At 43.6% G+C, this 13,183-nt stretch overlaps 1 protein-coding gene across 1 annotated transcript in view; it reads right to left on the reverse strand.

Moving 5' to 3' along the window:
- dnah5 (dynein, axonemal, heavy chain 5) overlaps window positions 1-13,183 on the reverse strand; it is a gene marked incomplete at both ends in the record, with an annotated part of 153,136 nt that overhangs the window by 19,367 nt on the left and 120,586 nt on the right. The window contains 4 exon segments of the mRNA XM_080426081.1: window positions 9,956-10,161; window positions 11,105-11,324; window positions 12,025-12,270; window positions 12,677-12,826. Coding sequence (XP_080282207.1) covers window positions 9,956-10,161; window positions 11,105-11,324; window positions 12,025-12,270; window positions 12,677-12,826 — 822 coding nt within the window.

Raw genomic sequence — 13,183 nt, forward strand, 5'->3', positions numbered from 1 at the left:
AGACCAAATAATGGGCGTACGGCGAGATCACCGAAATGTTCAGCATTTATCAATCTATCGTGACTTTGACTTCAGCGTACGGCCCGCTCAGATCTCACGTCAGGTCTTAGGGCGTGTAGACTTTGGCTACACCTGTTTGTTCCATCGTAGCCCTGCGGAGCAGCATTGTCTGACCGTCTGACAGGCATCTGGACACATGTATCCACTCCAAAATGTATATCTAACACACTAATAAATAATCCCTGTGTAAATATAACATTTTATAAAGGCATACATCATGGACATGCACACCTATTTTATTTCCAAGTGACAATGACAAGCAATTCAAATCTAACACAGCCTATTTGCAATGTTACAAGTTAGATGCTTAATCATTCACTCATTTAAACAAACTGCTTTGTCATTCAGATAAGATTGCAGATCTGGCTGCATTGGCTATTTGAAAATAGCAGATCTACAAGCTCACAACGTGTCGTGCGTTGTGAGTTTATAGATCTGCAATTTTCACAAAATATACGAGCGCTTATATGAGAGCATTTTCGGGATTCGGGACCGGCACCGCTTGAATCTTTTCATGGACAGTGAGGTCTCCAAACGTATAAACAGTAGAGTGTCCTATGGAGTTATGTGCAACCTGGGTTAATGATGTAAATCCGACGCTCCAAACCTGTGCCCAGCGCAGGTAATCTTCACGCTGTGGATTTATTTGGGCCACCGGGAGATCGGAGATTTGACCCACACACCAGCCTTCATCCATTAATGTTTTTTAATTCATTCATCAATCACTATGACTGCCTTGCCTGCTATCTCTCATTAACGTGGCGGCACGGCAGCCCGCGACTCAAGGGGGAATACATGAGCACTGCTCGTAATGGGTTAATTAATATACAAATGTAATGATCATGATACTGGATGAGATCGCAGCATATGAACACAGGACGTAATTAGCTCATAAACCATATAAATATAATTTATGAATCAATTACAATATAATAATACATACATATAGGTATATATATATATATTATTATATTGTAATTGATTCATAAATTATATTTATATGGTTTATGAGCTAATTACGTCCTGTGTTCATATGCTGCGATCTCATCCAGTATCATGATCATTACAGGTGGTGCCCCGTTATACGAGGCAGGTTTTTGTCTTTAAGCAGAGAGAAAATACTAGACTGTGTTGACAAATGATACCAAACATCTACGTTTGAAAACAAACGTGGGGAGCAGTAAGAGAAAAAACCAACAGAACGCGCACCGCGCTTGGATAGGATGTATGTCAGCAAAATTACCGTGCCCTCTTTTTAACTAAACCCTGAGTCCCACTGCAGGCAGTGTGTGCGTCAGGCAATAGGAAAAAATAGAGTGTTATTTCCCCCCGGAGATAATAAAAGGAAAAGTATTCTTTTAATGTGAGTCCAGCACTCAAAAGGTTGAAAAACATTCTTTTTAAACTAGCTACTTAGAAAGAGCCTTTCCCTTTTAAATTCTGACAAAGTTTTTACCAATGGCCAATTTATGAATAAACACCGACACTCGATGGTAATTAACTCGAGCCGGTAATTCTAATAAGAAGAGAAAGCGAGATTAGTTAACACAAATCTAGGCTAAACCAAGGTAAAATTACGTCAAAACTGGACTGAGATTTATTAACTTTTGTAAGCTTGTTATAATCTCTAGTATCCTCTTAGACCGTTTATTAAATCGTCTATGAGACGAGGATCCAAAGTGAACCGCTACTGTAATGCTTCAGCTCACTTAATATCCTAAAAAGCTAACAGATCAGATAAAGAAAAAGAAAAATACTCGTACTTTTATTTTTCAAACTGGTCCGTAATTTAACTGGTTTCGTGACGATTGCTGAGTGAAAGACTGGGATCGTGTTTGGCCACAGATAGACTAAGAAGCAAAAGACAGCGACAGAGCTGTGTGTTTTTTTTTTCTCTGGTCAGAATGCACAGAGCTCATTCACAAATTCTCCAGCAAACGCCATTTTGAATTACGTAAGCAGACCCCGCTCGTTGGCAACGTGACAGCACGTACCACGGACACTAGCAGCTTAGGACTCCTCCTCCACCAACTCTGAGCTCCACAGAGCCAGGGAATTGAGGGAAAGTGGGCTCCCTTTGTGAGAATACTTCTCAGAGTAACGCTCCAAGTATCACTCACGCTGTACTGTCGATCAAGCGACAGACACCCTTATGAGTTAGTAACTATAAGTAAGCAGTTGTTAATTCTGATATCCTCTAAGACAGTTTAATACAGTCTGATGAGAAGGGGGAATTCGAGTGAATCACTATTATAGCGCTTAATAGTCACTTAGAATCCCAGTAAAAGGCTTACAGATCAGACGAAGAGAAAGAGAATAGCCAAAGTAGTATTTTTCTTCTCTTCAAACTGATCCGTAATTTAACTTGTGCCGATATTGCTGTCTGAAGGAAATTCGTGTTTCTAACACAAACAGCCACGGGCCCGTACAGCCTGCTGACTGACCCTCTCGTGACAATTCAGTTGGCGCCATTTTGGATTGCGTAAACACACCCCTCCCCCGTTGATAACGTCACAGCACGGGCAGAGGCTTTGTGGAGCTAAGAACTCCACCCCCACTACGTTTCAGCTCCAGTGAGACATTCACTTGAGATAAAGATCTGTTGTGGTGACGTTGTGTGAAGACAGACTGGTATCCAGTGTTATATTTAGAGGTTGTAGCGATAAACGGTGCGTTCGAATCGGCGAGAATTTGACTGTGAGTTGACAAACAAAACCGGAGTGACAAAAGTTTCATCTGGGTCATTTTATTGACAACTCACAGACAGAGCCTGGTTGATCCAAACCCAACGGACCATATTAATTTTCTGAGTTAAAGTTTAAGCTCGTTTTAAAGTAAAGGGTTAATAAGTTAACTGCTTGATTCGGAAAGTAAATCTTAGTTCAGAATTGGAAACAGATTATTAATTTTTGTTCCTTTGTAAGAAGAAACACAATAGGTCTGCCAATTGCAGAGTATTTTCGGCTATAATTCCCGGAAATGTTTCAATGTTCCGGTTTCTAAAGATACTCTGCAGATTGTTCACGTTTATTCTGAAATTTCTATAAATGGATAAAATTATTTTAAAAAAAAAAAAAAAAAAAAAAAAAAAGATTTTTTTTTTTTTTTTTAGAATTTGGATTAAACAATTTTTTTTTGATTAATTTTTAGAGATTGAATTTAGTTAAAGTTTAAAAAGTTTTTTTTTTCATACTTTTTCTCACTTCTCTCTGATTAGTTTTTCCAAAGAAATTTTGTTTCCTCTCTTTTAATCTCGGTTATTTTGGGAAAAACCCAAAGGAACCTTCAAAGACTTTTCTCTCAATCAAAGATACTTTACTATTCGAACCGAATAAACGTTTATTTAAAAAAATAAAATAAACTAAACTAAGGAACCAAATTTGTAGGTCTCAAACAAAGCTAAACACCTCAAAATAATTATCAGGGAAACCTTGTCTCATCTTCACACGGCCTACTAAGTACAATTCCACTGTTAATTCACCAGTATTGCTACATGTACCACTCCTTCTAGTTTTGTCCAAAGTAATAGCTAACACTAGCTGAACGTATTTGGACCAAATACCGAATCCTAGTAGTCGCTCCTTTCGCCCTGTCCATTAAGATGGCCTCTGTGAAACAGGTCGATGAGCTACAGGACAAGGTAAAGGATTTGGAAAGTAAAGCTGCTTTGCTGACAACAGCTGAGCAGGAAATAGTACAGCTAAAAAACCAAATTGCCACGATGGAATTAGCCGTAAAACAAACTCCACCTTCCCCCAGCGCAGGGCCTGGACAATCAGGTCCCGCTGACGCGAGGATAATTCAGCTAGAAACAGAGGCGCTCGACCTTCAAGACCGCCTCTCTGAAGGACAATTAGTGAAAACTAGACTAACCCAAGCACTCCTGGATGTTCAAACTGATAACACTGACTTTCAAAGTCAAATTAGCGACCTGCGGAATGACGTAAACGTCGCCCAGGGTACAGTAACTGTCAGAGAACGCCTCATGGGGTCCTTAAGGGCGGAAATACATGGTTTTACACAGGAAAGGCAGGCATGGCATAAATACATCTCAGAAACGGACACTCTAATTGCAAAATTGAGACATGATCTGGAAGTCTCCACACACCAGGTCACTAGCCTAAAAATTGAAAGCCAAATGGCCAGCCATGACTTGACTAGACTAGCACATAGGGACACTGTTCTCCCGCCAGGGAGAGAAGTACTTCCCCCGTCAGGCGGAGCCCCGGCTTCCCTACCGGGGATCCACCCTATGTACACTAGCCCAGGTCACGCTCTGCTAAATGGTAGTCAAACCTTTCCAAATACGGGGAGCCACCCTCCACCCTCTGTAACACCAACTGTCCAAAGGTATGAGGCGCCTCTCCCCTCCGGGCAAGCCGGCCTGAGCCTGCCGGGGCAAACCCAGCCAATGCCACACGGTACAGGTACTCCCCCAAGGTCAGGAAACGGAACGGTGTCACCTCACGCTAACCCAGCCGGTCAACACCTAACCACTGACGATTTAAAAAAACTTGCTAAATTTATCCCACGCTTTAACCCCACAACAGATGGGGACGTGGATACCTACACCTATTTGGAGGACATTGACTACCATTTAGAAGAATATGCCCCTGTCACGTCTGAAACCAAATTAAGACTCATTACGCTAACCTCCAACCGAGAGGTCAGCAGTTTTGTTAGACGGCAGACAGAACAAACCCGCCAAGACTGGCAGGCTATACGTGCGGCAATTATCGAGGAATTTGCCGACCACCAAAGCAAGAGTGGTATTACCGCCGCAATAGGAGTTCGCCACTCAAAGGACGAACCTATTAACGTATACTATGCAAAACTGCGTAGAGCGTACTTTGGCGATCAAAATCTACCCAATATGGAAGAAAACGAATACTTTAAAGCCTTGTTCTTAAGTAATTTGCATCCTTCCATTAAAAAGCAAATTCCCCTTGGGGTCGAACCGAGACATACGCAAGCTAACAAGCTCCGCAACCTGGCCCGAGAAGCGTTCGATAGAGATCGCACTAAACCCCAAGACCATACGGTATGCCCAATAGAAAGCCTTGAACTTGAGGGGGGACACCCTCGCACAGACAGGTCCAACAACGGACCGGGTGACTACCCCTCACATCAAGAGCAAAACGATTGGGAACAATATGAAAGGCAAGACGAACGTGATCGGTATAGGAGAAGCGACCGCCAGTCTCCCTCCTGGAGCCGACCTCGCTCCCCCTCATACGACCGCGATCGTCCCTCCTCCCAAGATCGTAGTCCAGACCGCGGTCGCTCGCTCTCACGGTATAACTCTGGGACAAGACCTGGATTCCCTGAGTTGGTACAACAGCTCCCAGCTGAAGTCCCCAGAGAATCACGATGGCAAAGCCCAGCCCGTGACGACAAGAATTTGAGAGAACCTAATCACTTTGTTCCAACGTATGCTTCATATGACACCACTTCACAATAGTTCGTGTTTCATCTAAAACATCAGGGGGGTCCGGTATATTTTTAACTTTTTGCGCATAGGTTTCTCAAACTTTGTGTCAAATGTTGAAAAATGGTTTGCATTATCATTCATAAAACGTGACCAACCTAAGGGGGGGCACGACGATACATACGTCAGGGTTACCACGCCAGACGTGGTGGCCCACAATGACAGCAACCCCGACCTTTATCTTGACACCAACAAGGCCCAAGCCTGTTGGACGTATGACTACCTTCCCACCACAAGGTGGGATGACCGCCGTGTGTGTTGTATTTTGTTTTGAAAAAAAAAAAAAACCTTTATATACATTTTGCTTTGACATTTTATTCTTACACTTTTATAGACATTTTTCTTTTGCATTTTAGTTTACTTTAAGTCAAAGGTAATTTTGGGTGCAATACCCGCCCAAACGGGCTCTTGTTTTACTGTTATAAAAATCCCAGCATGCGATCTTTCCCTTTCCTCCGGAAAGGCAAGCAAACTAAAACTTTAGCGCATACTGAGTGTGGCCCTACTCAAAACCACCTGTTAGGTTTCAAAGAAAACCCTGTAGGTTCAGTTAGATGTTGGGCTAATGTCTCATTGGCACTATGTTTTTGTTTTTATTTCTTTCTCTGTTTTTCTCTTCTACTGGGCCCCCATAGAGATTCAGAACCCCATGTCATACCGTGTAAACACTGGCCTTGGCCAGAGTTAACTCCCCCGGTTCTAGGACACAGACGGTCCTGATATCAGCATGGTTTTATTGATTTCTTTTTGGCCCCATTAGAACCTTCTTAGCCAACAGCCAAGCCCGGCGGGCTAAGAATCCCATAGAGAAAGAACACCTTCTTTTCTCTCTCTCTCTCTCTGTCCTTTCACCTCTGTGCCCTTACGTAGGATGCATGCCACTAGACTATAGCAATGTCGCCTTAGGGTTATTGCCAAGTCTAATGGTGGCCGCCCTAGAAGGCCAGATGGAATGTGTGCCACGCTGTGTGTTGTCTCCCTGTTATCCAGTCGCTGAGATTCCTATATGCCATGAGACGACCCGGAACCTGCGGTTCGATCCTCTAATGGCCTAGTGGGGGTTTGTAGCCAACGTCTGGACAACCTCTCAACAGCTGGGAGCCAGGCCGGTGGCGTCAGCGAACCTTTAACAACAACAAGGGGCTAAACAAAGCCGTTTGAAGTTGTCCCACCACCATCCACTTCTGATAAGACAACAGATCAGGAAAGGGGGGGAGAAAGCCAGGCCAACCAAATGGCCACACACACACACACACACACAACTTCCCCCCTCTCTCTCTCTCACACTCTTTCTCCCTCTTTTTGAGCGCATCAATCATGAATCATGTTTCCACCACAAAGAAGACATTACACGTGACCTCATGGAGAGACATGCGGACAATAATGGACAATAATGTGAAAATGTAGTACTATGCTGTATTTCCAGATGCTTGGTGTGTAGAAGTGACCTGGGCATGAACCAAGGGGCCCATGGCTGACCTCGGTCATAAAATCCACGGAAGGGTCTGCTTCCCCCCCCCTGTGACTCAGAGTCAGCAATCCCACAGAGATAAGGATTTAGCATAGTAATGACATTTGACCACACTTCAAAGACATTTTAGGGTATATAGATCCCACACAGACCCCACTCTTTGCTAAAAGCCGCCAAGGGATGAACCACCCCCTGGCTCTCCCATCACCAACCAAGGACGAGGAGGGTTAACCCGCCTTCCTAGGGCTCTTCAACACGGAACCACCAAGGAGGAGGTCGAGGTCCAGGCCACTGCAACCCGCAGCCGCGGCAAGAGCAGAGACTGATCAGAAGGCCTCCGCTCCACTCATCTCCATCGCACACGCACCCGAGCCGTGAAATGCGCCCTTCTCCAAGAGGACATCACCGCGGTCAACTCGGCGACCCGGCCTCCGCCACCGTCGACGCCAACTCAGTATTGCCTTTGCACTGAGATTCCCGAACTCTGAGACCACTCGCTAGAACCAGTGCCAAGTTGGGCTTTAAAGCGCGCCTGTGTACCTTTCTCCCGAAATCCAGAGTCTCCGGACTCAGGCCCCTATCCAGGGTCTAAAGGTGTGTTGAACCATTTTGATTTGTGCATTAATCTTAAGGCGACGTTACTGTGTTTACAAGAGAATATCTGTTATAGTTGAGCATAGCTCAGAAGGTTTTACAATAATGCATCCCCAATGCGATTCCTTCTTTTACTCTCTGTGACTTTTTCTCTCTCCTGTTTTCTTATCTCCCCACATTAACTCCATACACAACATAAGTTTCTGTTTCCCAAGCGTTGCTTTATAAATACTTGTAACGGTGAAGTCTGAATAAAACCAATTTTATTGTAACAAGGAAAGTAAGGATGTGTGGTGTCTTTTGTCCGACCAGTTAAAATGTATCTCTCTCTGATTAAACAGACATTTATATAAACCTGTCCAAGAACTCACGTTACATTACAGTGACGTAAGATTCAATAATAATAATATATATATATATACCTATATGTATGTATTATTATATTGTAATTGATTCATAAATTATATTTATATGGTTTATGAGCTAATTACGTCCTGTGTTCATATGCTGCGATCTCATCCAGTGTAATGATCATAACACAAACGTATGATTTATGACGATGAGATTGGTGTCATTTATGTACTGTAGGCTACTTGACAAAGATTAACTTTGTCAAAGACTGCTGTTTCTACAGTGTGCCAATGCTACACTCCGGTTTGCAAGTAGGTGTGTGTGTGTGTGTGTGTGTGTGTGTGTGTGTGTGTGTGTGTGTGTGTGTGTGTGTGTGTGTGTGTGTGTGTGTGGGTGTGTGTGCGTGTGCGTGTGTGTGCGCGTGTGTGTACGTCAGACGCAGACATGACAGGCAGCGAGGCGGGCTGGGGGAACTATTTCCATACTTAGTTTGGTCGTATTCTGGTTCTTCATGTCGTAAAATCGGGGCGTTTCGAGAACATCTAAGGGCGTTTTGACAACATTTAAGGGCGTGTTATTTAAATGACGGTCAGTTTTATCAAAGGACAGACCAAATGTAGGCTAGGATTGGCTGTATAGGATCGCTTGATAAATGTCACTTATAATATAGGCTAAAAAATAAGCTGTACACTTGTACACTCCATTGATAAATGAGGGCCACTAACTCTGTGCAAGTATCTCAGAATTTTAATTGGAATATTTTTATTGTGTGACCTTCTTCAGGCAGGTATGCCTGAAGAATAAGGACGCCAGACTGAAAAGTGTTTAAAATAACTAAATTATCATAATTATTATAATAATTCATAAACAACAAGTGTGTAAATTATTATCCTATTCAGTGCTCTGCATCATTCTGTATAGCACGTTCTTCCACATGCCCTCTGGGCAGATGGGGATTCATATGAAAACAGCATTCGTACAGTTTGAAAAAGACATTACTCTCATTAGGCAGATATCAGTGCATCCTCATGTCTGAAAATGAGAAATAATCTTCTTCCACATGGCAGCAGGGTTCCTCTGGCTGATATATACTGTCTAGATCATACATGCCAGTGCTTCTTTAATTAAACTGGGACAGGGCCACGGCCAATGGAAATCAGAGACTGAGCATGAGCATGGCTTTAATGAAAAAAATCCCATTATTTATGTATGAGAAATTCAGAAAGAAAATGAACGGAGATGAGGGAGGTTGTGAGCTACACTCACAACCCACCACACTGTTAACCCTTTAAGACCGGGAACGCACCTGTTTCATATTAAGATTTATTTGGCTATTCAAAAATAGCAGATCTACAAGCGAATATTTGTAACTCAAATCTTTGCTTCTGCAGATTCTACAAATGTCTTCTAAATCCAGTTAACCAACTAAAAACAGTTTTTTGAAAAAAACATATTTGCAATAATATCAGTGGTTCTCAAAATGTATATGGCCGTGGACCCCCATCTCAAAATATTTTGTTCCAGGGACCCCCAGAAGTTCTAAGAGTCAGAAATGTTCACTTTAAAACATATATATTCAAAGATTTGCACACATTTTCACGATTTTTTCAAAAATAGCAGATCTACAAGCTCATAGCGCGGCACTCGGTGCCGCGCTATGAGCTTGTATATCTGCTATTTTTGAATAGCCCAAAGAAATCTTACAATGACAGAGATGCGTTTTGGGTCTTAAAGGGTTAATGAGTTACACAGTATGCATCTCCTTTTCACACCTACTATACCGCCCCACCGGCAATGTACAGTATGCACTTTGAAGGGTGCCGTGAATATATGAATGATATCAACTGAGTGACCATAAAGCCTGATTCATCATACTTTGTCCCACGACGGTGTCTCGTGCCGACGATAGCATTCCTGCAAGCTGTGAGCTTGCAGGTCTGCTGTTCTCGGCCGTGACGGATCATAAATGAGGCTTTCCTCTTCAATCCTACCTTCTTAATGTCCATATCATCAAGGTGGTTCTGGACAAACTGGACAGTGGCGTTGAAGTCCGCCTGGTTGAACTCGTATGGGATGTTCCAACCCAGGGGGCCGTACTTCCTCCTCTCCTGCACGGTGCTGTGGAGAAACGCCACTCCGTACAGCATGGGCTTCCACTGCACCATGTTACTGACGTCCAAAAGGTCCTGGTTTATACCTGTTGGGACATACAAGCAGCATGGCGTACGCCACTAAATTAACAATTGAGCGAGACAAATTGAGCCGCTCATTTCCGATTGGAGGCCGGGTGTGAGCGGCCTCTGTGTGAAAGAAAAATCCTTTAAATTCAACTTAAATCTTCCTATTACGAAGTCTATTCAGTGGTGCATACTGTCGGCAGTGTCGGGGCTACAGAGTTGGCCATGACTTCATCACAGACGTTGTCATACAGATGATTTAGCATAATGACATTTGGTGAAACCATCAGGTGAAATCAAAATGCTTTAAGGCGGATTATATTATTTTTAGACATTCGTTATCATTCATAGAAATTTTCCTCTCTTAATTTAGTTGGTGTATAATGTATCCTGATTGTTATTCCTGAAAACAATTACCATATTGCGGGGGAAAAAATCATATGAACAGTGAATGTTCACGTTTGACTGCCAAATGAAAAACAGTAATCTATATGCTGCTAGTTAGAGGCTGGCAAACTGGATGTTAGATAATATGGAATTAATATGAAGAGGAGGTTGCGTAAGATCTTTTGTCCTTCATGACTTTTACCCCCAGGTATACACACACACACCCCTCTATCCAGTGATTACGCAATCGATTCAAGGCGATAACATCAGCCTGTGTGTGTCTCCACATAACCCAGGGGACTGAGACCGCACAAGACAGACACACTATCCAGCGTGCACATCAATGACTTATCTCCTATTCACACACACACACACGCACACGCACGCACCCACACACGCACGCACACACACACACACAATTTTCTGTTACATATCAAGTGACTTCAGTAGCTGACCTCAGATAGCTATTATAAAATCAGTAGAATATATAATCATTTTCCCGCCAATGTTTGCCCACTCAACAAATGGCTCGCCCGTCTGAGGTTACAATAAATGCTGTTTGATTTGCCTCCTCACCGCCATATGTCCTCTTTAGCCCCGCCTTCAGGCCCTGAGGTGGTTCGTTGGTGAATTTGATGGACATCTGCAGGAGCGCGATGGGGAAGTGTCTGTGGACCTCTGTGGTTATCCACAGTCGGAAGCTGTCGTGGACCGTGTCCGTCTCCGTCACCGTGTCCATCAGCTCGTCCATGAAGTCCAAACCCAGGTGGCAGTTCTGGAGCAGGGCCCAGCCACCCTGAGGACAAGTCAAATGAATCACATTAAACCCTGGCAGTCCTGTAGGTCTGTGTTGCACCACAAAAATAGCAAGTTCACAACTTGGAACTTGGCTATTTTCGCCACACGACACCTTCGTACGACAAATTATAAGTCATGCTTAAGTGGTTGACCTAAAATTGTATTGGATGGGACTATGCTCTATAATACTATGATAGATTTGGGGCGAACGTAGCTTAGCGAGAGGCGAGCGCTCATCATGACCATCATTTATATTTTATAGAGCACTGAGTAATACATCAGTGACTGGCAGAATCAGAATATAATATACTGTATATATTTTTATTGCCGGGTATGTTTGCACTTTTTTTTTTCTCTGTGAGTTTGGTGCATTACACTGAAGCAACCATATACTGTAGAAACATTTTCAAACATTTCTGAGCAAAAACATGTGGCCATTGTGGGTGAAACGTAGTGTGAAAAATAGGTGTTGGTCTTCTACCATTTATAAACTAAATTAGCCACAATCCTGGAGACTGATTCTTATACTACTACTACTTCCTGCTTTGAATTGAAACCTTAAAGCTATACAACCTGTAACTTCTGTGTCATCCATGGGATTCGAACCCGGGCTGTCTCTGGCGCCTGAACTCCCCCCGCGAGATCAATAAAGGTATATCTATCTATTTAAAATGAGTGACCTCCCACCACAGACTCACATTGGCCATGGTCTGCTGCAGAAGCTTGCGGGAGTGGACTTCTTGTCCCTGTCCCATTGAAACGTAACGGGTCTCGATCTTCTGCCGCTTTCCCAGTGCGATGATGGAATCGGTGGGATCGGAACCCATGGACAGGAAACAGATGAGGGGGGTGCGGGGATCGGATTCCTCCCAGGTGCTCTCCAAGTCCAGCATCACCCCCTCAGCGTACCTCTCCCCCATTGACTCCATGATGTACTTACGGGCCTGATGGAGAGGACAGGTGGGGAAAAGAGGGGAGGGGGAGCGAGAGCGAGAGAGAGAACAATGAAATATGGATGTGTGTGTGACACTGTATCAAAGATACTATTCAATCTCAGGGAGTGTTACAGTACGAAATGGAACTTTGATGCTCTATAGCAGTAGTTCTCAACCTGTGGGGACCTCCAGGGGGGTCCCCACATGATTTGGGGGGGGGGGGGGTTGTTACGTATAGGGGTTCCCGGTCTGAATTGGATTTCACTCTGTATATATGTTTGCAAAAATAATTGATAAGGATCTGCATCTGTCAATAACCCATTCAATCTGGGAAAGCATAGCATCTCAATAAAACAAACTACTGTAGCACTTTTAGGATAAAAGTCAGGTCATCCACACACACACGTTGTCCTACCTGTGCGATGGTCCTGTCAGGACACCAGGAGCGAATGAGGAGCAGCCGCCTGAAGCAGTCCAGAGCCTGATCATAAGAGTTGGGCACCACCTCCTCCTCTGGAGCCTCCTTGTCAAACCACGCTTTCCACTGCTTCTCGTTACGACTAATCTGAGACAATGACATGACGGTACAATGTCATGCACACGCACATCATAAACATGTGTTCACCAAAAATCAGTCGGGTTCAAAATCAGTCGGGTGCCATGCAACTTGATCAAGTTGCATGGCATTTCTCCCAGTACATTTTGAGATATCTTGTGTGCAAGTGGAAATGTATAGTCCCCCTACAATAATTCACACGCACACGCACACACACACACACACACACACACACACACACACACACCTAACAACACAAGGCAAATAAGATTACCTTGGAGGAGTTACACTTTTAAATCAATTCTGTAGGGAGCCAATTGAGTGAGAGTTATTGAATTGAATTACGTTTGGCCCCCGTTCTCCACA

Source organism: Gymnoscopelus braueri (genome assembly GCF_963280865.1).
Source record: "Gymnoscopelus braueri genome assembly, chromosome: 4".
Lineage (NCBI taxonomy): Eukaryota > Metazoa > Chordata > Actinopteri > Myctophiformes > Myctophidae > Gymnoscopelus > Gymnoscopelus braueri.